This window comes from Bos indicus x Bos taurus, chromosome 18 (genome assembly GCF_003369695.1).
Source record: "Bos indicus x Bos taurus breed Angus x Brahman F1 hybrid chromosome 18, Bos_hybrid_MaternalHap_v2.0, whole genome shotgun sequence".
NCBI classification, from domain to species: Eukaryota; Metazoa; Chordata; class Mammalia; order Artiodactyla; family Bovidae; genus Bos; species Bos indicus x Bos taurus.
Genome location: NC_040093.1, coordinates 41902964 through 41930657, shown reverse-complemented (window position 1 = coordinate 41930657; position 27694 = coordinate 41902964). Strand labels below are relative to the sequence as shown.

The 27694-nt window shown below is 49.0% G+C and overlaps 1 protein-coding gene across 5 annotated transcripts in view; it reads left to right on the top strand.

Moving 5' to 3' along the window:
- SLC6A2 (solute carrier family 6 member 2) overlaps positions 1–27694 on the top strand; it is a 50932-nt gene that overhangs the window by 17576 nt on the left and 5662 nt on the right. The window contains exons 5-15 of one of the 5 annotated variants that reach the window (XM_027516530.1): positions 2804–2942; positions 7603–7737; positions 9368–9471; positions 10691–10815; positions 12088–12200; positions 13396–13524; positions 16275–16374; positions 17919–18019; positions 18457–18624; positions 20398–20469; positions 24440–25417. In XM_027516530.1, the coding sequence (XP_027372331.1) occupies positions 2804–2942; positions 7603–7737; positions 9368–9471; positions 10691–10815; positions 12088–12200; positions 13396–13524; positions 16275–16374; positions 17919–18019; positions 18457–18624; positions 20398–20469; positions 24440–24496 (1243 nt within the window). In that variant the 3' untranslated portion in view covers positions 24497–25417. Of the gene's footprint in view, positions 1–2803; positions 2943–7602; positions 7738–9367; positions 9472–10690; positions 10816–12087; positions 12201–13395; positions 13525–16274; positions 16375–17918; positions 18020–18456; positions 18625–20397; positions 20470–21395; positions 22841–24439; positions 25418–27694 lie in introns of those variants that run through there. The other 4 variants (XM_027516532.1, XM_027516533.1, XM_027516534.1 and 1 more) reach the window with 4 other exon arrangements.

Below are 27694 nucleotides of genomic sequence, written 5' to 3'. Positions count from 1 at the left end.
GTCACCGGGCTGGTTAGGGGGCATGTCAGCCATCTGATGGGATGCTGGAGTCATTTTAGCATGTTTCAGAGCAAGCGCAGTTGGTTCAGAGCCTTTTTTTTTTCCCAGTCAAATTGGCCAAATGCTTACTCATACCATTTAACACTTGATTGTATGTAAAGCAATGGAAAGAAGCAGGATTAAGAGTCAGATGGGTTCAGTACCTGATTCTAGTTCTCTGTCTTTTTAGACATGCCCAGTCTCTCTTCTTCACTTCTCTTCACTTCCCTCCCCTCCTCCAACCCATTCTCTTCCTCCACTTCCTCCTCCTTCTCTTCCTCCTTATCTTCATCTTCGTCTTCCTCCCTCCCTCACTTCCTCCCTCTCTCTGTCTCACTTTCTCCCCCGCTTTTCTCCCTCCCTCTCTGTCTCCTCCCCTCTCTTTCTCTCTTCCTCTCCCTCCTTCTCAGGACAGGAGAGTGGGCCTCAGCTAGGGCATCATTTTAGAGCTGAGACTAGCAGGGAGAGAAGTTTGCCAGGAAGACACATTGGGCCAGAAAGTGTATTCTAGGCAGAAAGGAACAGATAGTTCCAAGGCCCAGAGCAATGAGAGCTTCATATAACTGGGGAATGACAAGTGGCTGGCGGTCACAAGGAGCCAAAAGCATGATGTGGCAAGGCAGGGGGATGCACTTGGCACAGGACAATTCTGAAAGGCCTCAGATTCTGAAAGCCTTTTGTTGTTGTTGTTGTTTTTTTAATCCTCTTGACCAGGATTTCACAACCTTGATACTTTTGACATCTGGGGCTGGATAATTCCATGTTGCAGAGGGATGGCTCTCCTGTGCATTTTGGATGTCTAGCTTATCCCTGGCCTCTTCCCACTAGATACCAGCAACACCCACCCTGCCCTCCAGCTATGACAACCAAAAATGTCCCCAGATGTTGCCAAATGTCTGGAGAAGGCAGGGGCAAATTTGCACCCCATGAGAACCATTGTTTTAGATGATAAAGAGCTTCTGAGGATTGGGGGGCAGGAGACTGACAAGGTTAGAACACAACTTGAGATGACTCAGATGGTTTTACAGCAGCATAGCCTGTGGGTTTAAGGGGTCTGACTGGAGAGACTGGGATGATGGGGAGTGGGGAGGTTTTTATAGCAGTCCTGGAGGAAGGGAATATGGGTCTGGCTTGACATTGGGCCATGAGGATGGGGTGTTGGTAGCAGATCAAGAGATAAGATTAGGAGGGACCAGACATGGAGACTCATTGCTGGGGAAGCTGATGCAGGATGAGTAGCTTACAGCCATGACATCCTGCCCCGGGGCGGTCAGGATGAAGGCTGTTCTGGGGATGGGAACACAGGTCTTGGTGGCTCTTGATCAGTCACACAGCTGTGCTCATTCACTCACTGCAGACTTCTCTGTATGCCTGTCAACACCACACCTTCCCCGTCTCACTCCTACCACACTCAGGCACTCTAGCTCAACTCACCTGCTCTCCCATGGGCCTGCAGAGAAAGCACCAGATACCCACTCTGTGGAGCCTGCCCTGCTGACTCCCTTGGCTGAATTTTCTGGGCCCCTCTCAGTTTCTTTGCTGATGCTGCTGTTCCCTTGAAGGCTGGGACTCAATCAGATTGGTAGTTCCAATGATCATTGGTGTTGAGCATTTCCTGAGTTCTAGCACTGTCTCATATTCTGCAGTGTAAACCTCGTGAGAGCCCTTTTACTGTAGAGGGAAAAAAAGCTCAAGATGGGGAATGTTTGCACCAGCTATTGTCACCCAGGACTTCTACGTGGCCGGAGCCATCACCTCCTTGTCCACAGCCTTGTCACCAGCCCCCAGCAGCCCTCTTTCGGTTTTGACTTCTTTCTCGTGAAATTATGTGTGTGAGATTCATCCATACAGAGTTAGTTGCTGTATAATGTTCTACTTTATGAATATGTCATAATTTATCTAGTCTACTGTTGATAGATACTTGAGTATTTTGCAATTTGGAGTTGTTATGGACAATGCTGCTGTGAACATTCTACACCATGTCTTTTGATGAACATGTGTATATGTTTCTATTGGACAGATACCCAGGAGTAGAATTGCTAAGCCAGAGGATATACATACGTTTAGTTTGAGTAAAATAGGAGAAATGTTTACTTCTTAGTTTCCAGCCCAGGGATTCTTAAGCTCAGTAACACGGGAATTTTGGAGGCTGTTTCAAGCCGTATAGGATGTTTATGTTGTCCTGTGCATTGTAGGGTGTTCCACTTTTCTGTCCTCTAGATCAGCGGTCCCCAACCTCTGAGATCTAATGCCTGATGATCTGAGGTAGAGCTGACATAATAATAATAGAAATAAAGTGTGAAGTAAATATAATGCACTTGAACTCATGGAAAAACTGTCTTCCATGAAACTGGTCCCTGATGCCAAAAAGGTTGGGGTCCACTGCTCTAGATGCCTTCTGCCCAAGTTGTGACAATCAACGATATCTCCAGACATTGCCAGATGTTCCAGTATCCACTGCTTTAGCCTGTGAGTGCTGTGAGGACAGAGACCTTTCCTCTGTTTATTCACCACCATCTCTCCAGGACCTGGCAAGCAGAGATATTTATTATGTTGAAAACTTTTGTAACTGTTGAAAGAACAGCCTTGGGTGGGGGTATCTTCCAAGAAGACTTGCTGGCTAGAGCAAGGCAGTGCTAAGCACAGGCTGTGACTGGACAGGCTGGGGCAGCCCAGGCCCGTCTCCATCGATGTGCACTTTCAGGGACTGGCCTGCGGTCAAGGCCTAGGTCAGCCTCCCTGATGATACCATCTCCCCCGGCAGGCGTGGTGTCCTGCATCTGCATGAGAGCAGTGGGATTCATGACATTGGCCTGCCCCAGTGGCAGCTTTTGCTCTGTCTGATCATCGTTGTCATCGTCCTGTTTTTTAGCCTCTGGAAAGGAGTGAAGACATCAGGAAAGGTAATGTCTTTGTTTCTCTTTTAGTTGGGAGGTTGTCCTCAAAAAAAAAAAAAAAATATGTTTTTTCTACCTGTAATTCAGGTAGTTGGTGAAAGGAAAAGGTGATGCTAGAAGAACAAAGTCTAAGTTTTCACCCCAGCTCTGCCACCAGCTTGCTGGAGACCTCGGACAAATCCCTTCCCTTTCCTAAGCTCTGGGCTCTCCAACAGTAGGGTGAGGGGGTGTGAGTGGATCAGGGTTCCTCACACTTTCCCACCAAAGCTTCCCTAATAGCAGAGACCAGGGAATGAGGACACCCAAAGCCCAAAGCAATCTATTGACATGTATTTGATAAATCTTAGATTCTGTGGGACTAAAATGCCAGTGTTGCAGCCTTCTCTAGAATATAACCATTTCCTTCACTATAAAATTGATCATTCTCACCCCTGAATCTTTGAGTAAAAGAGAATGCTCTAGAAGATATCTGGATGAATCCTGGGACATCCTCTGACACAGTGCTGAGTGCTCACAAGAGTTTAGGTTTCCTAGGGAGAGGAGTACAGAGTTAGATGACCTAGGACAGCTTGCCAGAGTTGGTGTTCTGACTTAGGTAACACTGCTCCCCATAGCCAGCCCCTCAGGGTGGAGTATAATCAGGACTTTGCCCACATCGATTCTGAGCCTGAGAAACTTCATGAGAACAACAACTCCATTTGGACCCTATGGGTCTATGTAGAGCTTGACTGTATTAAAGAGGCTGTAGCTGGGAAATATTCTATCCAGTGTTTCGGTTAGCTATTGCTGTGTAATAAAAGAGCTCAAGATTTCATGATAGAAAAATAACAATCACTTTATTGTCTCTCATGATTCTTTGAGTTGACTTGGCTCAGCAAGATGGTTCTTTTTCTCCATATGATATTGCTTGGGCTACATGTCTGGGGGCATGACTGGGCTGGAACCTTTAAGATGGCACATACTCAATGAGGGCAGTTGGTACTGGTTAGGAGCTCAACTGGAGCTGTCAACCCGAGCACCTTGGGTTGTTTCCACATAGTTTTGCTGTGTGGCTTAGGCTTCTTACAGCGTAGTGGCTGAGTTCCAAGAGCATGTTCCAAGGAAACAAACCCTAATGTGCAAGCAGCTCTTCTAGTCTCTCTTTACATCATGCTTGCTATTGTCCCAGGGGCCAAAATAAGTCTTGTGGTAAAGCCCAGAGTCAACATGGAACACACGGAGTGTGTGTTCATAGGGAGTTACAAGGCAACAACCTATCATAATCAGGCAGCCTGAATTTATGAGAAGCTTCATTAGGCAACTGATTTTGGAAAGTGGTATGCATCAGGCATCTCTGTGGTTCTCCTAGAGTCTTGGTTAAGTGATAGATAGCAAAGATGGCAGCAAGGCACCAGCAGCAAATGAGAATGAAATCTGTCAAGAAGAGCTTGAAGTGGAACTTCCTCTTAGAATGTTGGAGACATGGTATCTGCTCCAAGGAAGAACCCAAATGAAATGCAGACCAGGGCTTGGAGGAATTCTAAGAGCAGAGCCAGGATTGGACCACAACCATCCCAATACCTGACACATAGTAGGTCTTCAGTAAATATTTATTGAAGAACTAATGAGGGAAGAAGGGAAGGTAGGAAGAAGGGTGGGTGGGTAAATGAGTTTGGGGAACCTCACTAAGTGTTCTTTTGAATCCACTTCAACTTTTCAAGCATTTATGGATACCTCTTATGTGCCAGGCTTGGTGATAGTATTAGTGATGCAAGAGTAAATATGACAGATTCAGTTGATTGTAGTATTATGTGTGTTACAGGCAGGTGTAGGTCAATCACATTTGTTCTTGCATCCCCATCCATTTCCAAAAACACTAATGGTCACAAACTATACATACTATTACAGATCTTGCTTTTTTAAAAACTTAACTTTCTTTACCTTGAAGATAATTTTTCAACAGGTAGTCAGGTTGCACTTTGAGATACAAACTTTGGGTTTTTCAACTGTCATTAAATCAATTTAGGGGGTCACCACAGTTTTTCAAAATGAAATTGTCTAGATAATAGCAGTGTACATTGCCTGTAGTAAAGTAAGAGCTGTCTTGTGGAATTTGTGATTCAGTTATAGCAATCCATGTGTCTTAATATATAGGGTTTTTCTTACCATGGTTCCTGTGGTCCAAAAAGCTGCATTAGTGGCAGAAGGAAATTCATCAAACTGAGAGGGTCTGCAAAGACCATGCAGAAGGTGGCATTTGGGATAGAGCTCAAAGGACAGGGGCAGGTGGAGATGGAGCAGAAGGAAGGCGTTGTCAATGGAAGGAACTGCAAGCGAAGCCACAGAAGCCCCAGGCCAGCCTCATCCAGCCTCTTCGTGCCTCTCCTGGGGGTCCGGAGCAGGGCTCTTCTGGCCTCTGCAGACAAAAGAGATGCAGAAGGTATATGAGTTTTACTGCTGCTGCCAGCCTGTGTGAGGGGCCACCACGCATTTCTAATATTGCACCCCCACATTAAGTTTCCTATTACCTTCGCTGAAGGGGTACAGCCTGCCCCACCTGGTTTAGCACTTGGCTGGAGCAGGCAGGAGTTGTCTCTGAGGGGACCGATGCTAAAGAGAAAAGGAGTGGAGCTGAACATGTTCCATTCCTTTATACAAAGGTACCTTCAGAGGAGGACTCATCCCCTCCCCCTGAGGAGTGTAGTGAGGGGCCTGGCAGGGCAAGGGTGTTGCCCTAGGAAGCCCCGCCCCAGATGAAGATACGTCACCCAAAGTCCCCGCCCACATTTTGCTTAAGTCCTCCAGTGTTCTGGCAGCTGAGTGGGCAAAGGGCCCTGCAGTCCATGGGGAGGGGCTTTCTAGAATAAGGAGCTTCACACAGGATAGTGCTGTGCTCTTTGTTTTTATACTTTGGCTCATGAGAAAACCACAAGTGTTGCTTATTTCTTCCCAGACTACGTCTAGAACAGGATACGGACCTTCTCTTAGCGGGCTGCCCCAGCCACAGAACTGGCCTGGGATGAATTGCAAATGTTCACACTTTCTGTCTTGGCTGGTGAAGGCTCTGTTTGGGAAGGTGCATGACTTCACAGCTGGCGCCTGGGATGGCGAGGGGCGGGTACAGTCTGATTCAGGGAACGGGGTTACCACAGACCACACTCTGTGACCCTGGCCCACTGACCACTGCAGGGTGGAGGCTGGAGGTTTGAGTCAGGAGTCAGTTAGCCCCCAGGGCGTCATACAAGGGTGTCAAACACAGTGCTGTTTGCTGCCCTGGAGTCCTGTCTGCCTCCTCCAACTAGTAGTCCTTGGCTCAACCAGCCTTAGTAACTACAAGCCTGTACTGAACATCTAAATGCTGACCTAAAAGGTTCTCCAAGACCATCTACTCCAGGTGCTTGTACAAATGGGGACACTGAGGCCAAGAGACAGACAGGGTTTCATAGGAGTCTTGACAGAAAAGACTTGAACCTGGGGCTCAAACATAAAGTAGCATGAAGGATTAAGAACACAGCTTTGTGGTCAGATGACCTGTGTTGGAGTCCAGACACCATCATTCCCTCAGGATGAATGATGCCCCCTAAGCTTCAGTGTCCTCATCTGCAAAGTGAGGCCCATTAATGGTCCTGCCAGCCTCCAGGGCAGTTGGGAGGATGGGGTGAGAGGTCCTCGGTGCTGGGCTAGCAGGTGGAAATCACTTCATAAATGTTCCTCATCTATCTTTGTCCCCTGCAACCTGGGAGAGCTTTAAAAAAAAATTATATATATATATATTTATTTGGCTATGCCAAGTCTTAATTGCAGCATGCAGGATCCTTAGTTGCAGCATTGTACTCTTAGTTGCAGAGTGTGAGGTCTAGTTTCCCAACCAGGGATCAAACCCAGGCCCCCAGCATTGGAAGCATGGAGTCTTAGCTGATAGACCACCAGGAAAGTGCCAGGGGGAGCTTTTAAAGCCTGAAGTGCAGCACCCACCCCAGACCAATCCAATCAGAAATTCCAAAAATGGAATCTGAACTTTGACATTTTCAGTCTATACTTTCCCCCAGAGTATTCTCATGTATAGTCAGGGGTGAGAAGGAACAAAGAGGAAGCCACACAACCTTCTCCTCTCCCCACTTCTCTGTTTCTTCAGCTTGGGCAAGACGGGCAAGTGTCTCTTAGTCTGGGGTCAGCCTCTTCCCTTACAGGTTTCTGGACAGGGCAGTTTGTATTTGCCCTAAATTGTTTGTGCCCAAAAGAAAGAACTGCTATGGATGGGACTTTCTGCCCAACCACGTCCCTTCCTGGGCAGTGAACTTAGGAGGATATGCTTGAATGAAGGTAAACAAGACAGAGAGAGAAGAGGGACAATGGAGGGCATAAAGGTGGGGGTGCCTAGTTCTTCCTGGGCGTCAGTACAGGCAGCTTGTAGAAGAGGAGGCCTTGGGCACGGTGAGAACCTGGTCTTCATTCTCGCTGCCCTTAGCTTCCTGGTGGCAGCACCTCCAGGCTGGCTTTCTCGCTAGGTGCGGCCTTGGTCTGTCCACTCTGTCCTGGAGAAACCCAGGTCTGACCTAGCGATGGAGCCTTTAGCACGTGCGCTGTGGGAAGGAGGTGGTGGGAGGGTGTGCTGGCTCCCTCACCCCAGCCCTGCACCACGCGGGCAGCAGAGCCAGGCTCTCACGGCCAGCTTGTCCACTGCCAGGTCGTGTGGATCACAGCCACGCTGCCTTACCTCGTGCTGTTCGTGCTCCTGGTCCATGGCATCACGCTGCCCGGCGCCTCCAACGGCATCAACGCCTACCTGCACATCGACTTCTACCGCCTAAAAGAGGCCACGGTCAGTGCCCAGCGACCACCCACCCTTGGGCCACCCACCTTTGGGCCAGGGTGAGGAGGGTTCTCAGTGCTCTGTGTGGCCTGGGATGGATCCTCCCCACTCTGAGCGGCAGCATCTCCATCTGACCAAAGACCAGTTTCATCTGCACCCAAACAGTATCCCTGAGCCTGTCCAGCTCTGATGGTCTGGAATCTGTGGTTCTACTAAGTGGCCTTTGCAGACCCCCTCGTTTCAAAGACAGCACTATGCTGTCCTGGGTTCTTACCCCTGCCCAATGTCATGGCCCCCTAACCCACTCCAACACCCCAGACCTATTTCTACTCTGGTCTCCAAACCCTGGCCTCTGGTACCGTCTGTGATGTCAGCATAAGGAGTAGCATCAGCCATGGGGGGACCCAAACCCTACTGACTGTCTCTCCTCACATCTACTTTAGCTCACTGTCCTGCCCAGAGACTACCATGCAGGTGGGGTGAATTTGGAGTGGAGTCCAAAACAGCGGTGTGAGGCCAGGAGCAGAGACACCTTGGAGGTTCCTAGGGCCTTGAGCATCTTCAGATCACAGCTGAGATGATTTGCAACCTCATCACTCATGTGCTCCTCAGTGACAACACCTCAACATATTCCCCTCAGAATCCCCAAAGACATCCCCATACTCTTTTTGAACCCACGATATCCTGGCAGGGAGGACCAATGAGGTTTAGGAGGGACACAGCTTCTACTCTCCAGGCATAACTCAGTGTTATAGCCCAATAACCAAGAGAAAAACCTGCTTCCTTAGTAACTGCCAGAAAAATAGCGTAGGAAACAAATCAGCCTTGTAAATTGTGAAGCAAGTCAGAGTTCTATCTGTTCTGCACTGTTTATATATCTTAAATCTTTCCAACAGTAGAAATAGCCTGACATCTGAAGGAGCAGCTCTGTCTTCCTCCATCAGATGGCTTCTCTTGTTACACCCTCTGCTTACAAAGTGGGGAGATGACAGAAGTCTCATGGCTCTGATTGTGGCTTTGTCCTGGCGAGCTAGGTAAAATTATACCCATTGTACAGATGAGGAAACTGAGATATAGATAGTGAAATTGACCAGGGCTAGACGATGAGGCTGAGCAATTGGAGGAGCTCAGATCTCCAGGCTTCTAGCCATGTAATTTCATCATCCATCAGATGAGGGAAGTAAGCCCCATTGGGCACCAAGGAGTCCCCACTCTCTGTGGGTTGGTAGAAGCTACTAGGAATCGTAACTCCTTCCTGAAGCTGTTGTCTCCATAACACCTGAGATAGTCTAAACCCTTTGCCCTTGCCACATCCACTTTAAAGCCACATTTAGTTTATTAACTTTCCGTTTTTAACTTTCTTTGAAAATCAAAATATCAAATTGAGCCAGTGAGTTCCTCCAGGGTGAGCTTACTCATGACCACCCAAGGCTGGATGATGCCAGAGAGACCCCAGCCTCTCTCCACAGTGATTTTGTACAGGCTGCTGGGCAGCAGGAGTTGTGTGACTGCCCATCTCTGGCTAGATCTCATTTCCTGAGTCTAAGAGCATCCCTGGGGCTTCTCAGCCCGTCTGGAGCAGTGAGGTAGTCCAGTTCTCTGGGAGCAGAGGGTGATGGCCTTTATCTGCCCATTTCAGGTGTGGATTGATGCTGCAACTCAGATATTCTTTTCCTTGGGGGCTGGATTTGGAGTCTTGATTGCATTTGCTAGTTACAACAAATTTGACAATAACTGCTACAGGTAAGATCCTTCCTGGGATTCCAGAAAGCTCTAAATCCTAGGGACCCTCACAGGGGTAGAAAAGAGGGTTCTCGTCTGGAACAAGTCAGATTTTCTTCTTGGGTTTAGTTCCCTGTGAAATGAGGCAGAGTAAAGACCATCCTGGATGTTCTATGAACTCTGACATGGCCTATGGGGGTCCTGGTGAACATATGTCACTTCAGGACACTTAAGCAGTGCAAGCTGAGGAACTGGGATAGTTGAGGCCACTAACCCTGGGAAATCATGGGAGTGCAGAGCTGTGACAGAGGGACACTGTGGCTTTCAGAGCAACCAGCACTGCCCCCTGTCCGTCTGACGCGTGGGGGGCAGACAAGGGCGGAGTATCCAGGCTGGTTGCTTGAGGGGTGAGGGCCCTGGCAGGGTCAGAACTTAAGACCACAGGGAAGAATAAAAAGCCTGCTCAGGGTAGGAGAGTCAGAAGACGGTGCTCTAGATCAGCTGGCTCTGTAAGCATTTAATGCTGCCTCCTGCTGGCCCAGTGCTGTGAAGGCTTCAGACAGGGGCACAGATGGGGCTGCTTCATCACTCTCTGTCAAAGGCTTAAGACAGAATCCCTGATACAAGGCAGAGTAGGATGAATGCATGCCAGTGAGACAGGCTGTGGGGAGGCTAAGGAAATGGGGCAATCAGCCTTCTGATAGAGGATCACTGAGAGCATAGAGGGTGCACTTGAGGTGAGCCTTGGTAGAGAGTTAGGGTTGGGATAGGCAGACATGGAGTGCGTGGATCACAAACAGCATGAGCAGAGCCAGGAGAGGTGGTATGTTTGTGAACCAGCAGATTCACTGGCTTGCTCAGAGAGTGCGTGTTAGAGAGTCTAATGAAAGAAGGCTGGGAAGAAGGTGAGGTCATCTTAGCAAAGCTCTTTAATGCCTGGGTGAGAAGTTGAGAGGCACTGGGGAGCCACGGAAAGTTTGTTGAAGAAGGAGACTGGTGATTCAGTCTCCCAACAAGAGTTTGATAGCAGTTTGTGGTATCAGAGTGTTTTATCCAGCAGTTGTTGACCTATTTCCTACATCCACAGGCTCTGACCCAGGGATGGTGGGGCACTGGGGTCTGGATGGCATCAGCAAACTGAAGAGGGGGATGGCATTCAAAGCGGTGGATTCCATAGATGGCCCATTAGAGGGTTGTGGAGAGTCAGACAACTTGAATTAACAGTGCTGCTTTTCCCCAGGGATGCCCTGCTGACCAGCACCATCAACTGTGTCACCAGCTTCATCTCCGGGTTCGCCATCTTCTCCATCCTTGGTTACATGGCCCATGAACACAAGGTCAACATTGAGGATGTTGCCACTGAAGGTGGGTGGGTAGTCCTGCCCACTGAGAAGGAAGGGGCTGAGAAACTCACCTTCTTCTCAGCTGTGCAGTTCTCCTGTGGCTGCAGGACCAAGGGGAGCTGGACGTGGGGCCTTCCCTGCTGCTGCTGGATGGACTTTCTTTGAGGCCATCAGAAGAAATTCCAGGCAGAATCTTCTGAATCAGGCCAGGCCAGATAGGTTTTTGGAGCACCTACTCTGTACCAGCCCCTGGGCTAAGCACTTGATATATCTTGGCTTAGTTCTGGCAGTGCTGCCAGGCAAGTCTTAATAGACCCATTTTAAAGATTAGAAAGCTGAAATTCAGTCTATTAAAGTTGTTCCAGGTCACCCAGCTAGTGAGGCATGATGCTAGCAACTGAACCCTGACCAGTCCTATAGTAGAGCCTATGCTTCCCCACAGCTTCTCATATTCTTTCTTTCTTCCTTCTCGTATTTTTATGGCCACAGATAGGCTGAGACCTGGGCAGGGGCTGCCTCTGATGAACTCTGAAAACTCACAAACTTTTGAGAGTAAGAGGATCCCTCACGAGGTGTAGGAGGTGGGGTTTGAGACCCGTAGCTGTCCAGGAGAGGTACGGCTCTCGGGCTTGGCTGTTTAAGGTCAACCTCCTTGGCACATGTGTACCTGCTTAGTCATTCAATCGTGTCTGACTCTTTGGGACCTCACGGACTGTAGCCCACCAGGCTCCATTGTCCATGGAATTCTCCAGGCAAGAATATTGAAGTGGATTGCCATTTCCTTCTCCAGAGGATCTTTCTAACCCAGGGATCGAACCCTTGGCATTCTGGTGATATGAAACTGATATCAAACTCTTGGGAAATCAAGTCACTAGCTTTCTTCGTCAACAAATTTTCCATGGCTCCCAAGCGCCTCTCAGCTTCTCACCTATGCATTCAAGAGCTGTGTTAAGATGACCCCACCTTCTTTGCAGCCTTATTTTGGATCTGGCTTCATCAGTCATATTTATTTATTTACTTTCTTGGCCTCACCACATGGCATATAAGTTCTTAGTTCCCCGACCAGGTATCGAACTCACAGCCCTTTCGTTGGAAGTGTAGCATCTTAACCACTGGACCACCAGAGAAGTCCCTGTCCATCATCTTTAGAACTTTGGTTTGCTCTATCCACACATGACTGACCAAATATGATGGGGCTGGACTAGGGCTTATTGGGACTCAAAATGCTCCCCTGTCATCTGCAGCTCAGACCCACAGCCCCAGCCATTGATGAGGTCCTTGATGTTTCTTCCAGGAGCTGGCCTAGTCTTCATCCTGTACCCAGAAGCCATTTCTACCCTCTCGGGATCCACATTCTGGGCCATTGTGTTCTTCATCATGCTCCTGGCTCTGGGAATTGACAGCTCGGTGAGTGACCTTGTTCAGATTACCTCTGCCCACAGACACCACTAGACTCTGACCCTCCCTCCCCAAATACACACACACTACTAAGTCTCAAGTTTTCCCCCATTCAAATCCCTGATCAGTAGTTGTTTCCATAAGGCCCTATTTAAATGCAAACAAAGAAATCAGTACTCAGAAAGTCAACGCTGACGGTGTGTGTGCTCACTTGTGTCTAACTCTCTGCAACTCCATGGACTATAGCCCTCCAGCCTTCTCTGTCCACGGAATTCTCCAGGCAAGAATACTGGAGTGGGTTGCTGTGCCCTCCTTTTCTTTTTATCACTGAGCCACCTGCCAGAAACTAGGAGAAACCCCTTGGCACTGTGGAAATTTATATTAGAAGGGACCTGGGATAAGCCAGCCCAGTATTCTCCTTTTACAGACGGGGAAACTGAATTCGGAGTTTCATAACTTCTGTTCTCTCACCAACCATTCTTCCCGTGGTATTTCATCAGCATCCACTCAGGCTGAGTGAGTGGACAGGAGTCAAGACCCTGTTGATAGGGGGAGATAGGAGTTAACTCTTGGCCCCCTCTCACACGGTTTCTGAGTTCTGAGCTTGGTTGACAACAGGGCAGAAGTAGGGTGAGAGGATAGGGAGAAAGCTGAACCTGCCAGTTTCTCTAGAAATCTCTTGGGGTGCGTGAGTCCAGGGCTGCTAGGAGGTCCGAGGGAGCTGGGTACCTGAGACTGGACTCCCTGGACCCCAGGGACTGAAAAAATTTACACAGCCTTAAAGTTGATAATTATGGTCTATTTGGCAAATTTCCTATGGTCTATTTGGCAAATTTTCAAGCCTGGGCAGCAGCCTATCAGATTGCTCTGAGGCTGCTCTGAAGAGGTAAGGGAGGAGCTAGCATATATAGGAGTTTTGCAACAAAAACCAGGGGGTCAGTGTTAACTGAAGAAAACCAAACATCTCAAGTTAACAAATTTAATGCTTTTCTTTAAGGGAAAGATGCAAGAGTCTGGGCTCACTGAAATCATTTAATATGTATCTTAGCCATCTAGGGCCAGTATCCTGTTTTTTTCCCATCCTGAGTCCCCTCAGGGTGTACCTTTGGTTGGGAGCTGATGGCTGGAGCATCCTTTGTTTGCTGATATGGCGGGCCACAATTTTCATTCACCTCTGCATCCCACCCTGCCCGGTCCCCTCCAGATGGGAGGCATGGAGGCGGTCATCACGGGCCTGGCTGATGACTTCCAGGTTCTGAAGCGACACCGGAAACTCTTCACGTTTGCTGTCTCCTTTGGAACCTTCCTTCTGGCTCTGTTTTGTATAACCAAGGTGAGGGGGGCTTACCTCTGGGTCACCTGGGGCTTGTGAGGCTGCATTTCAATCCAGCCAGATATTCCCAGACTTGAAACAGAAGGTAGGACTAGGGGGACCATGGCAGTACCTGGTATCCTGAACTCTGTGGTCCAGTCCTCTAGGATTATATCCCATTGTTGTCTATCCCCTCTAAGCCTGAGGACATCCAGGCAAACCTGTTTATTGGTTTGGGGGTGGGGAGCAGCAAAGGGCCATTTTAAACTGTCAACTGAAAAAAAGTACACAACCTGAAAGTTGAGAAATCGGTTTTATTTGGTGAACCAAACTGAGGACTTAGCCTGAAAGTGTTAGTTGCTCAGTTGTGTCTGATTCTTTGCGACTCCGTGGACTGTTGCCCGCCAGGCTTCTCTTTCCTTGGAATTCTCCAGGCAAAAATACTGAAGCAGATAGCCATTCCTTTCTCCAGGGGATCTTCAATGACCCAGTGATCTAACCAGGGTCTCCTGCTCTGCAGGCAGATTCTTTACCATCTGAACACTAAGGAAGCCCTAAGCTTGGCACAGCATCTCAGATCGCTCTGAGGGGCTGTTCCGACGAGGTCAGGGAGGAGCCAGGATGATTTTGGATGCACGCATCAGTAAGCAGTAGCTTGCAATAAGCAGTGGCTGGAAACAAGACCTTAGTTCCCTGACTAGAAACAAACCCTGGTTGCCTGGGTGGAAAGGAATCCTAACCATTAGACCACAGGGGCCGGTGACTAGAATCTCCATCCCTAGTCCTTGGCTGCCTTGTAAGGAAAAATCAGACAAGGAGACGGAATGTATAGAGGAAAGTAAAGTATATATTAGAAAAGCAGAGTGCATATGGGAAGATGCATGAGTGAACTCAGAGTTGTTAGAGTCAAGCCTTTGGAAAGTTTAAATCCTTGTTAAAGGGGAACTCTTCCAGGTCTTTATCTTCTTCTTGGCCAGTCAGGACCCTTTCCTGGGTGTGCACACATTTCTGAGTCAAGATGGATTTCGTCGCAGAGGCATATGGAGGGGGTCTGGCATTATTATGGCCTGGCATTCCCTGCATTTTTGACCCCAAGAAGCCTTTTGCACATGTGTAGTGTCCCTCGGAGAAGGCAATGGCACCCCACTCCAGTACTCCTGCCTGGAAAATCTCATGGACGGAGGAGCCTGGAAGGCTTCAGTCCATGGGGTTGCTGAGGGTCAGACACGACTGAGTGACTGCACTTTCACTTTTCACTTTCATGCATTGGAGAAGGAAATGGCAACCCACTCCAGTGTTGTTACCTGGAGAATTCCAGGGATGAGGGAGCCTGGTGGGCTGCCATCTATGGGGTCACACAGAGTCAGACACGACTGAAGTGACTTAGCAGCAGCAGTAGCAGTGTCTCCCTGGCCCAAGGATGGAAAACGTATGACCTCTTGCTCTCTTAACAGAGTTTAGCCCCTCTCTCGGAGAAGGCAATGGCACCCCACTCCAGTACTCTTGCCTGGAAAATCCCATGGACGGAGGAGCCTGGTAGGCTGCAGTCCATGGGGTCGCGAAGAGTGGGACACGACTGAGCGACTTCACTTTCACGCATTGGAGAAGGAAATGGCAACCCACTCCAGTGTTCTTGCCTGGAGAATCCCAGGAGCAGGGGAGCCTGGTGGGCTGCCGTCTCTGGGGTCGTACAGTCGGACATGACTGAAGCAACTTAGCAGCAGCAGCCCCTCACTGTTCATGCCAATAAAATACCCAATGCCCGGTTAACCACCGTATTCCTATTGTCATATCGAAATGCGGATCTCAAAATGTAGGCAGGCCTTTGGTCCTAAACATGTAGCCCAGAGCCCATTAGTCTCTTGCTTCAGGAAATGTAAACACAGGGCTGGTAGTGAGTGTCTGGCCTGGAGTCTGTCTTTTTATCACTCCAGTAAGTGTGAACAGGGGGCCAGTTGTAAATGTCAAAGCTGGAGCCCATCTATCTCCTGCCTCAAGAATATATGAGTTTTTGCAACAAAGAACAAGGAAGTTGGAACATCAAAAGATTACCGTTAATTAAAGAAAACCAAACATCTCAAATTAAGGAGTTTAGGGCTTTTCTGTCTATAGGAAGATGCAAGAGTCTGGGCTCATTGAAATCATTCCTTTGATATACACCTCTGCTGTCTGGGGGCCAGTATCCACACTTCTTCAAGCTGAGTGCCCCCGCAGTGGGTGACTGCAGCAGTTGGTTGCTATATGGCAGGCATCCTGTTTCTATCCTGAATTCCCTCAGGGCTCACCTTCAGGGCAGCTGTAATGTGATGGCTTGATGGCTGCAGCATCCTTTGTTACTTTCATGGAAGGCAACATTTTTTTCATTGATAAAATCCATCTTGCTTTTTTTCCTTAATACTAATGATTTATTTATTTATTTGGCTGTACTGTGTCTTCGCTGTGGCACGTAGGATCTTCCATCTTCTGAGGCATGTGAGATCTTTCTGTTGTGTCATGCAGGATTTAGTTCCCTGACCAGGGATTGAATCCTGCAAGTCTCCCAGCTTGCTATTTACTGGCTGAAGTCCCCACCCCCAGACTCAGTGACCCCAGAAGGTCTTTGTTAGAATATGTAGCAGCAACACAGTAGCACCCTAAACCTCATTACTTGAGTATGGGGTAGGGGTGAGTTCCAAGTGAGCTGGACAGGGGAGAGCTCAATTTGATGGATGTAACAGTTGATCGCTATTTCTAGCCATGAAGGCCTCAGGCTCTCTCTGTCCATGCCCCAGGGTGGAATATATGTGCTGACCCTGTTGGACACGTTTGCGGCGGGGACCTCCATTCTTTTTGCTGTGCTCATGGAAGCCATCGGCGTCTCCTGGTTTTATGGTAGGTGCTGGGCCCTGAGTGTGTGTGGAAAAGCCTCGGCCCCCTGGGCTTCTGGAGACCTTTCTCACCTGGTCAGGAAAAGGGGATTTTCATTTCCAGGGCTGTCACTGGCTGATCTCAGAGTTGTATAAGTGGCTTATATTGGTCTTAGCTCTCAACTCATCTTTGCATGAACTCCCTTTAACAAGAGGTGGCAAAGGCCCCAGAGGCATCAGTGTCAGCTGTTAAGAGAGGAATTCGGAGATAACTGCTGCTCCCTGAGCCATGCCATTCATTCTAGAGTAGGGCTGCCAGATTTAGTCAATCCAGGATACAAGATGCCTTGTTAAACTTGAATTTCAGATAATGGGTAATTTTTTTTATTGTATGCCCCAAATACTGCATGAAATTTCTTAAACTAAAATTTAATATTGTTGTCTCTGAAAATCAAATGCAACTGAGTGTCCTGTATTTTCTCTGGCAACCTTATTCTGGAGCTGAACGGGGAGAACTTGGTAGAAAGTGAAACGTGCTGTCATTCGCTTTTTCCCCCGCGCATGTGTGCTAAGTCGCTTCAGTCGTGTCCGACTCTTTGCAACCCTGTAGACTTTAGCCCCGGAGAAGGCAATGGCACCACACTCCAGTACTCCTGCCTGGAAAATCCCATGGACAGAGGAGCCTGGTAGGCTGAAGTCCATGGGATCGCTGAGGGTTGGACACTGAGCAACTTCACTTTCACTTTTCACTTTCATGCATTGGAGAAGGAAATGGCAACCCACTCCAGTGTTCTTGCCTGGAGAATCCCAGGGACGGGGGAGCCTGGTGGGCTGCCGTCTATGGGGTCGCACAGAGTCGGACACGACTGAAGTGACGTAGCACACATGCGCGGGGAAAAAACGAATGACAGCACATTTCACTTTCTACCAAGTTTAGCAGACTTTAGCCCACCAGGCTCCGCTGCCTGTGGGATTCTCCAGGCAAGAATACTAGAGTGGGTTGTCATGCCTTCCTTCAGGGGATCTTTCTGAATGAAGGATTGAACCTGCGTCTCATGTCTCCTGCACCGGCAGGCGGGTTCTTTACCCCTAGCGCCACAGGGAAAGTCCCCAGTGTGTCACAATTAACGTGTTTATCCTATTCTCACTCTTTTCTGCTCACCAGAAAGAGTCTGGTCCCTTCTACCAGATTAAAGTCGGGGAAGCCTCTGTACCCACAGTCATCACTGTTTTAAGATTCAGGAAGCAAGAGGAAAGAGCTGGGCTTTGGGATCAGGCCACCCTGGCTGTGTAACAGGGACAAGTGTCCCCTCCCCAGGCCCTGGTTTTCCTTCTAAAAAGTGAATTGGGGTTACTCACACAAGGGGATGCTACCCTTGAGTGTGTTCTCACCTGTTCTGAACCAGCCAAGTGCCCATCCCCAGGTCTGCTATAAGCCAGGGTGCCCCTGCTTGCCCCCGCTTTCTGCTCTCCACCTGGGGGCAGCCCCTCCAGGGAGGCAGCAGAGGGGAGTGGGTGGCCCCGGGCTCTGCAGGGGCCTCAGTGACAGGCCTGCCTGTGTGTACGCAGGAGTGGACAGGTTCAGCAACGACATCCAGCAGATGATGGGGTTCAAGCCTGGCCTGTACTGGAGACTCTGCTGGAAGTTTGTCAGCCCTGCCTTCCTCCTGGTGCGTAGTGTGTGGTAGGAGCGTCCTGGGGTGAGGGTGGAGGTGGGGATCTTTGCTTCTAAGGGGAGGAGGTTGGGATGCAGAGACCTGCTCAGGAGGCTCCGCCTGCCCTGTTGATTCCAAGGAGGCTTCCGTGTGAGCAGGGTGTCCAGCCTGGAGCCAGGTCTGGGGTGGGGGCTGTGTGTGCCACCCCTCAGCCCAGCTCCAGGGTCACCTTTCTAGTCTTCCACTTGTATTGCTCCTGTTTCTTTGTCTCCTTTTCATTATCCATCCTTCCTTGAATCCTTTCTCTCTTTCCCTCCATCCCCTGCATCCGTCTCATGCATTGGTCCTCACTTCTCTCTGATCCCTCTCTGCCTCTCTCCCTCCCCCCCACCTCCTCCCCTCTCTCTCCTTGTCTCTCTTCTCCTTCATCCTTGTATCCTTTCCTCCCCCAGTTTGTGGTGATTGTGAGTATCATCAATTTCAAGCCACTCACTTACGATGACTACATCTTCCCACTCTGGGCCAACTGGGTCGGATGGGGCATCGCGGGCTCCTCCATGGTTCTGGTGCCCGCCTACATCGTCTACAAGTTCTTCAGCACCCGGGGCTCCATTCGAGAGGTGAGCTCTGAACCAGCCCAGGGCAGAGTGGGGGACAGCGGGGCAGGGTGGGGGACAGCTGGGAGGGTGGGGAGAGCAGGAGAAGGCACATCCCAACTCATTCCTGCTGGGGTGAGAGACAGACAGGAAGGAAAGGGGGGCGATGTATGTGTGATTGTGGTTGATTCACATGGTTGTATGGCCCAACACAACATTGTAAAAATTTAAAAAAAACACACACCACGAAAAAAAGAATACACATAGCTGAGTCACTTTGATGTATAGCAGAAACTTGCATAGCATTGTAAATCAACTATACTTCAATAAAATAAATCTTTAAAAAAGAGAGACAGACAGGACACAGACTCTAGAGTCAGACGGACCCACCATGTTGGCCGTGTTATTTACCCCTAAGCCTCAGGTTCCACTTTTATACCCTGGGATAATCAGGTGGGCCTTGAGCGGAGAAAGGGAATGCTTAGCCCGGGGCCTGGCACACCGTAGGTTGCCAGTGCGTGATGCCTGCAGTTATGTCGTCTGTCATACGTGCGTGCTCACACGCTGCTCCCACCATTGTCACCTTGATGAGCTCAGCCCTCCAGTCCCTTAGGGAGGAATTAGTCTGCATTAACTATGCCCACTCCTGAGTCCCATCTCCTAAGGTCTGTCATAACTCTAGCTGTCTCCCACTCTCCCTATCTGTATTCACTATGACCTTGTATTTTGGATTTCATCTGCCTTTTTCCTGAACCTGATACCTGATCAGCCTAAACCAGAGATTTCCAAAGGACATTTCTTCTTTGAGCTGTGTGCATTGCAGATACATATAATCAGGTATTTGGGAACCAAAGAATTTTAACTGAAATTACGTCTGCCTTATTCTTCGGTTTAATGCCCTTTCTTTATAAATAATGGTGACAGTCTTTTCCTCATGTCCTTCTGATTTTATTCCTTCTTTACCCACGGTCTTTACTCATACTTACTGAGAATCTGCACAGGGCAGACCGTATTCTTGGCATTAGACACACTCCCCTGGACTCACGTTCTCATGAAAGGACAGATACACACAGGAGGACCTAAAAGAGCGAGCCGTACAGGAACTTCGGGAAGAGGGTCCCAGGCAGGGCTGTGTCCACCCCCACCCCCTTGAGACATGTCTCCTGTTCATGAAATCCTACGGTCCTGGAACTTCTGGGCCCCTGGGAGGACCGTGTTCAGTGAGCTCATCCTGGACGTGGAACCAGGACCTACTTTGAGTACTTTTATTCTTCACACTTTGAGGTCCCCCCACCTAGTGATCAGATATTGATTCCAGACCCATTCCCTGAGTCCACCCTGTGTCTAGCCCCCTAAGAAGGTGGCCCAGGTCCCCAGGCAGGACTGAGGTTCTGTCACTGTTTTCTCTCTGTGCTCTGAGCTTGTCTGCAGTACTGCCTCTGGTCGTGGTTGTAAAAGTGCCTGTGTGTGTGTTTGTTCAGTGTCAGCCCCTTCTGTGAGCTGTAAGCTCCCCCAAAGCAGAGCGTGTGGGTGTCCTTCAGCCCTGGACCCCCAGGGCCAAGGCCAGTGTGTGACAGCAGTCACTGGCTCAGTAAGCATTCACCGAATGCATATCTCAGAGTGAACTGACCAGCTCCATAAAGCAGGGTGGAGAGCGTCTTGTACAAACCTCTCCTGCTGTCCATGTGGGCCTGTAGGGACAAGCAGCAGGTGGCCCTGATGTGGGGTGTGCTCTGGGCTGCTGGAAGGGTGTCCCTGGGCCAAGCTGAGGCCTCCTCCACTTCTCCATCCTCACAGAGACTGGCCTATGGCATAACTCCAGAGAGCGAGCATCACCTGGTGGCCCAGAGGGACATCAGGCAGTTCCAAGTAGGTGCAGCTTGGACCGTTCTGGCGGGGGCTGAGGGGTGGGGACCCACTGCTCCCTGCTGTGCTAAGGCAGGACCACACACCATACACACCAGAAACCCCAGAGCGCCTCGGGGTATGATATTAGGATTGGAGGAAAAGGGGCCTGTCTTCTGCCCACTACCAGCTTCCGCCTGCCCCTCTGCTCCTTGGTCCTGAGGTACCGGATGCCCCAATTTCCTCAACTCTGTTCTCCCTCTTTGAGTTGTGACCGTGGAGTATCCCCAGATTAGGTTGAGGCTTGCTTATCTTGAAGGAAGCTCTGCAAGTACATCAGTAACTTGGTGATCTAAGCCCTACTGTTTTCCCTTTCAAAATGTGGGGGTGGGGGTTGGGGAGTTTCCCTGTGATTCCCCTGCTTCAGATTGACTGTGTGACTTTGCAAAGTGTCCTTTGCCCTTTCTGGGTCTCAGTGAAAATTTGATTTTTCTCTGTTTTATTGTATTTATTTTTGGCTGTGCTTGGTCTTCATTGCTGTGCGGGCTTTCTCTCATTGCAGCAGGCGGGGGCTGCTCTCTGGCTGGGGCGCTTGGGTTTCTCACTGCAGCGGCTTTTCTTGTTGCAGAGCACGGGCTTCAGTGGCAGCATGTGGGCTCTAGATCTCGGTAGCTGTGGCGCATGGGCATAGTTGCCCTGCAGCATGTGGAATCTTCCCGGACTAGGGATTGAACCCATGTCCCCTGCATTGGCTGCTGGATTCTTAGCCAGCGGACAAACCACCAGGGCAGTCCCCATGTGACAGTTAGGGAACCCTCCCAGGTGTTCTCCAGGTCTTTGAAGGGAGCGGCTGTGCTTTCCGCCCCGTCTGTGTGTCCTGCTGTGAACAGCAGCCCTCGTCCCTCGGTCCCTGCCCACCCTGACCCTGGCCTTGCTGTCTCTCTCTGCAGTTGCAACACTGGCTGGCCATCTGAACCTGGCCCCGAGGAGGAACCTGCAGCGCCAGCGTTCAGGCCAAAGGCCACCCTGGACACTGTCTTGGGATTCCTCTCCGACCCCTCTTCTTCCTCTTTTCCAAGTTACCACTGATTTAGTGACCTGGTTTTCTTTCACCTTCTGTTCACCTGGCCCGAGGGCTGTGGGCTTTTGGATTGCTAAGCCTCGTGGGAGAAGAGGAGAGGCGGGAACAGGAAAAATGACTTCTGTTGAACCTCTGTTAGTTTCGAGGAAGTCTCCCCCAGTTATGGGAGCCAGCTGGGGCTGAGGTCTGTGTTTCAGGCAGAACTCCCTACTGTGCTGGCTGGTACTTTGGGCCACAGAAGAAATCTCCAGTCCACCAAATCAGACAGGATGTTGCTTTTTGGGTCAGACACTGTAAAACCAAAACACGCACAAGCAGCCAGGCTGAGTTTGGGGGGCAAGGGAGTGGTACATAGATCTTACCTCTCTTTTTTGCCCTGGTCAGTGCTGGACCTTGATCAGGGAGCTTTGGGGATATTTGTTGCTGTTATGAAGTCCGTGGATAGAAGCTCTGGGGGGATCATGAGCACAAATCTTCATGGTTTTCACTCCAGTTGACCTGGGTTTGATTTATGTGTGTTCTGGGACATTCTTCTGGCTTCTGGTGCTCAGAGGGCCCAGAGCGGTGGGTGTCATAGTAAGTGGCTTCTGCATAGGAACCAGATGAGTCTATAGAGGCCACGTTCGGGTCTTGCCCTGTTAGGGACATGACGCCCAGGAGCTACCTGTGGCTCCCAGGACCTTCCTCGGGGACTGAGGATAGGAAGCCAGCAAGGCCAGCTGTGTGTCTCCACTGCAGGATCCTCTGCAGGATCCTCCTCGCAGAGCCAGGTCAGTGTCCAAAGGCCATCTGACAGACAGCTGTCTCTGCGGTGTTCACAGATACCTTCAAAGCCGTTCTGTGGGAATCCCACCCAGTGTAGACCGGGGGTTCTTGAGTGAGGGGGAGTGGGCCCTGAAAACTCCCTTTGTCTCTCTTCTTGAGGGCAGCATGGAACCCAGGACACAGCTCTCCGGTCACTCAGGTTGAGGTCACTCATCATATTCTGAGCTGAGGGAGCAGATTGGCTTTTGCCAAGAATTTCTAGGTTGAATTCTGATACACACTCATGAGTGCTGCCCTCTGGTGGTGCTTGCTGGTTAGTGTTGGCTCATTCAGAGAGGTGGTTTATAGCTTGGTTAGTCGGTGGCATCTATTTGGAATTTCTCTTCGTGGTTATCAGTTTCTTATACTCTCGGAAATCTAGATTTGTGGGTTCTTGTTCTGACTGTGAGAGGCCCTGTTGCAGAATCTTCGGGGAAAAAAGGAGGCCACATCATTTTCACTGGGAGTACAGGGTGACACACACCCCAAAGATGCTTTAGGGAAAGTGGGGCGGGGTAGGGGGAGGGGGCGGGCAGTCACTGAGCCTGATCTACTGATTGCGGAGTCAGTGGAAGATGGTTACCTGGGGGCTGGCTGGGGGCAGGGGAATGGTTTTTCTTTCAGAGTCAGAGCTCTGTTGAGTCGGGCTCCTTATGTCATTCTTTAAAGTGGGAAACTCAGGAGACTTTAGATCTTTTCATATAAAAAAGTCCAGTTAAAATTCTGAGACAACCCAAGTAGCAGGTGTCTTAGACCCTGAAAAAGGTGCAGCCTGGAAGCACCCAACAGAGTGGAATAAACAGGTGTGGGAACGAGAGCAGGGTGACCGGTGCCTATGGTTATCTGGTCCCACCTGTGGCTCTGAATCCACCCCTGAAGGGTAATTCCTCCCCAGGTATGACCTTTTTTTTTTTTTTTTTTTACAAAGCACTTTCATTCACGTTGCCTCCCATCCACCCAGCAGATTCTGTAGGTCTGGCTTCTCTGTCCCCATTTCCCAGGTGAGAAAACCAAGGTCCAACATTTCTGTCATTCTTGCTCAAGGTTCCTCAGCTACTAAGGGATTCAGTCGGACCCTCAGCTCTCAGCTCTGACTCTCAGCTGAGAGCACTTTGAAATTCCCAGTACAATATAGTTCACCATACCCAGGGCTGTCATGAAATGTAAAGAACAATCCATCCAGTCAAGTGGCCAAGGAGTATTTATTTCTTAGCAAAAGAGCAATGTGTTGGAAGAAGGGAAGAGGGAAGAAGGAGATGTCATTTATTCTCCTCTAGCTGTTTGCCAGGGAAGAAAGTATTTCACTGCTCTCCTTCGATGAAAAGAGCCACTCTAGGGCCATGGTCCCCAACCTTTTTGGCAGCAGGGACCGCTTTCATGGAAGACAGTTTTTCGGGGATGGTTTCAGGATGATTCAGGCGCATTACACTTATTGTGCACTTTATTTCTAATATTATTACTTCAGCTCCACCTCAGGTCATCAGGCATTAGATCCTGGAGGTTGGGGACCCCTGCTCTAGGGAACGGTGGCATGTGAAGAGCTGAGTCTGCTGGGCAGATACGAGTCAGAAAAGCCTGTGTTCCAGGGGCCCCCTTCAGACAAATCCTGTCGTTTGCTCTTTGCTGTCTGTATGTGGCCCTTCTGCTTCCAGACACATGTCTGAGGGCGAGTTGGAAATGTGGTGCTAGCTGACCCAACACCAACCAACCCAGTAGTGCTGCCTTCTGGGGAAAATGACTCTCGAGCCTGGGGAGCAGCTCTGGGGGTGGGGGAACCTGGGACACCCGTGGACGTTCTCATGGAGGTGTTGGCAGACCTTCTGGGTTCACCTTTCACCCACATTTAATGAAAAGAGAGCATGGGCTTTATCATAAACAATGTTTGACTTCTTCTTTGAGGACATTTTATTATTATTATTATTATTGTAGAGTTTACCCAGGATAAGGGTGCTCTTGTGTACTGTATAGGGCACTTTTGCTATTTTACTAGATTTTTAAAGAATTTTTATTTTCCACGAAGTGTTGAAATATCTGTTTAAGACCATCCTGTTAACATCTCTTCAATGTCTAATTATTTAGTGTTGACCTGTGAGTTGGTCTTCATTCCAGATGCAAATGAGACAGAGGAGAAGGGGACCTGCCAACTCTTGCCAAATATCCTGCTAAATAAAGGTCCTCAAAGCTGCCTTAATTCTCAGAGGGGTTCCAGCCCAGGGGGGAGCCTGTCTCTTGCCAAAGGATCCTGGTAATGTGAGTGAGACTGCACATGCTTACCAAAGATGGCATTTCTTAGTAAGAAGTTCACTGAGCTCGTTTCGTTTATATCCTTTGAAAGCCATGGATGGGAGAACAGAGAGGGAGTGTGGCGTGGGGGAAACAGCACAGCATTTAGAGTTGTGCCAGGCTGCGTCTGTGACTATGTTACTGGGTAACCTGGGGGACGGGCTCCACTTCTGTGGGCTGCAGAGTTCTCTGTCTATAAAAGCAAGGGTTGAATCAGAGAATTGAAGGTCTCACCCAGTAAAAAAAAAAAAAAAAAATCCTGTCTCCATAGCAACATTATTATGTTAAATTTACAAAGAAGGAAGCACACAGTTTACTGCGGGGCTTTCCTGAATGATCTAGCGAGCAGTAACAATCTACTAAGTAGAGACATGTTGGAAGTATCATGTGTTTTGGACATTCAGTACTTCTCTTTCTCCAATATTTCTTCAGCTGTTGACAGAAACACTTGGTATTTTAAAATATAAATGCAACCCTTTTGTTTGAAGGAATTTGAGGGTAACAGGTGTCCTGCCCTCGTAAGTCCGAAAATCCACAGCTCTGAGGATGTGCAGCTTGCTATAGTTGCAATCGTACAAGTCACCAAAATTCTGGTGAATGTGAAGTTGCTTTGGGGGTTCCTGCCCTCATCCTTCTGTTTACCCACTTCTGTGTAAACAAGGACTCTTTCAATGGTGCCCTGTGTCACGGACTGTTCCAATGTCATGCAGATTTCTATATCTGGTATGTGTTTATTTTAAAAGCTGTCCTCTTCATGGAAAATTCAGTGTACAGAATAATAAAGGATATTTCCTGTGTCATGTATCTGGTAGTGGTATTCTTTCTGGCATGAAGGTAAAATACTACAAAATTAATTAAGTCCAATGGATCTTCTGTGATCAGTCTCCAGCTAGTAATGAAGAACTGGTCATCGTGGCCCACCTTTCACCCAAATGACTCTTTTTATAACCTAGGACAAAAGTTTGAGGTGAGGTAAATGGTTGACACATATTTTCAGTTAATTAGAAAATGGATATCTAGTTAGCTAACTAGTTTCACTTTTTCATTTCTAGGGCTGAATTTCAAGGGCCCATCTGTTTTTGACTATGATATACTCTCAGGGAGCGATCACAGATGTGATGGACAAATTCATACTAAAATGTGAACGACTACCTTTCTAGGTAGCTCCTAATAGACAGAAGTGGAAGTTGCTGCTTTTCATCCATTTCATATTTTTAATGTAGTTTTCAGCAAACATTTTCTGTAAAGATCTCTGTCACAAGTAGTCAATTCTGTTGTAGAATGAAAGTAGCTTTATTTACAAGACAGGTGGTGGAATGGATTTGGCCTGCAGTCTGTGGTTTGCTCTGGACTGGGGAAAAGAACAAAGGGTTTTGAGTCAGGCTAGACCTGGGTTTGAATACCAGCCCTACTACTTATTCCTGTGGAATCTTGGACAAGTTACGTAAAATCTTTGAGTCTCTCTTGCTTCTGAAGAATGAGAATAAGACTTTCAAGAGGATTAGCAGGATCAAACAAGATGATGAACACTTAAGAGCAACTTTTCTGGGACCACAGTGACTGGATCCAAATCCTGGTTCCATCACTCAATTGTGTGAAGACTTTGGCAAGTTATTTAACCTCCCTTGCCTCAGTTTATCATCTCTACATGGGAATGACGATAGTGACCACCTCATGGGGTTGTAAAGAGGATTAGATATTAATATTGGATTCAGAATAGGGCTAGCTTGCACAGCTTGTTAGTTTATGTTTGGTACATGCCGGTTACATAACGATTATCTATTTATTCTCCTTTTCACCCATCTTTGCCCATTTCAAAGGCAGCCCAGCTACTGCTGCTGTGTTTTCATGTAGCCAAAACAACGTCTGTTCCCTTGTCACCTCATTAGGATAGCACCCCAGATGTTTGAATTGGGAATAGCCAAAATCTGAGTCTCCCTGGGCCTGAGTGCATGTGAACAGATGGGCAGGAAGTTCCAGCTTCAGAAAATACCAGCTTCCATGGGTCTTGGGAGGCAGCAGCCAACCTCTTGCAGGACCTGGCTGCCCTCTGCTGTCAGCCCCCATTAGGCTGCTGGCGAGGGAGATGCTCCCTTAGCTGGACCATGTTTCAGGGAGGCCCTGGCCTCAGCTATGACCCAGAAGAGGTGGAGACAGAAGTGTGGTAACCAGAGACTCCAGAAAGATCTGGCGACTGATTGGCTTCAGATGTCCTTTTTTATCAGCAACTGGCTTGTCAGTCATGGGCCAGGGAGGAGCTGAGCTGCCCATAAAAACATGAAGGTGAGGGATTGGGCTGCAGGAAATCAGACCACCTCTGATTTGAGGTGCAGTGACCACCTCTATCCCCAGAGAAGGCCCAGCAAGGGTCATGGCCTGACCATACCCCGGAGCCATGGCTGACTGTTTCTACAGCAAAGAATGGCTTTATGCAGGGAGCAGCCACCCCACCTACTGCAGCTTCAGGTCTAGTCCAGAGTCCCGGCCTCAGACAGGAAGACCCAGAGTCAGAGAGGAGAGCCCTGAAGCAAGTCCAGCTCCTGGAGACGGTGAGTCTGGGGCACACTTGAAGGTCATGGTCAGACCGACAACAAGTCACCTGCCTGCTGCCCGCCCTGAATCCATGCCCAGGTTCCCGCTACATTTCTGTTCCTACACCACAGTCCCCCAGACTTCCCTGGTAGTTGCCATTGACCCCTGACCCCTCCCATCTGGTCACTTGGTAGTAACAATAACCTATCAATGGGGAGGAGTGAGAGGGCAGGGCTGACAAATGAGACAAACTCACTTCGCAGATGAGGAAAGACATTACAGCTCCGATGTTTCAAGTGAGTGACAGACAGAGCCACGACTAGAATTATTAGATAAGCGATTAAATTGTGAAGAGTCCCCCATCAGGGTTTGGGAATTGGAACAGAGCATGGCACAAGGAGTACCTGGCTTTGTTAAAAGAGAAAATGGGACTATCCACGTCTCACAAGCCATGCGTCCCAGGAGGACTGAGACCTTGGGAGCGTCAGCACCTTGGACAAGGCCAGTGCCCTGAGCTGACATTCCATCAACAAGCACACTCTTATCTTG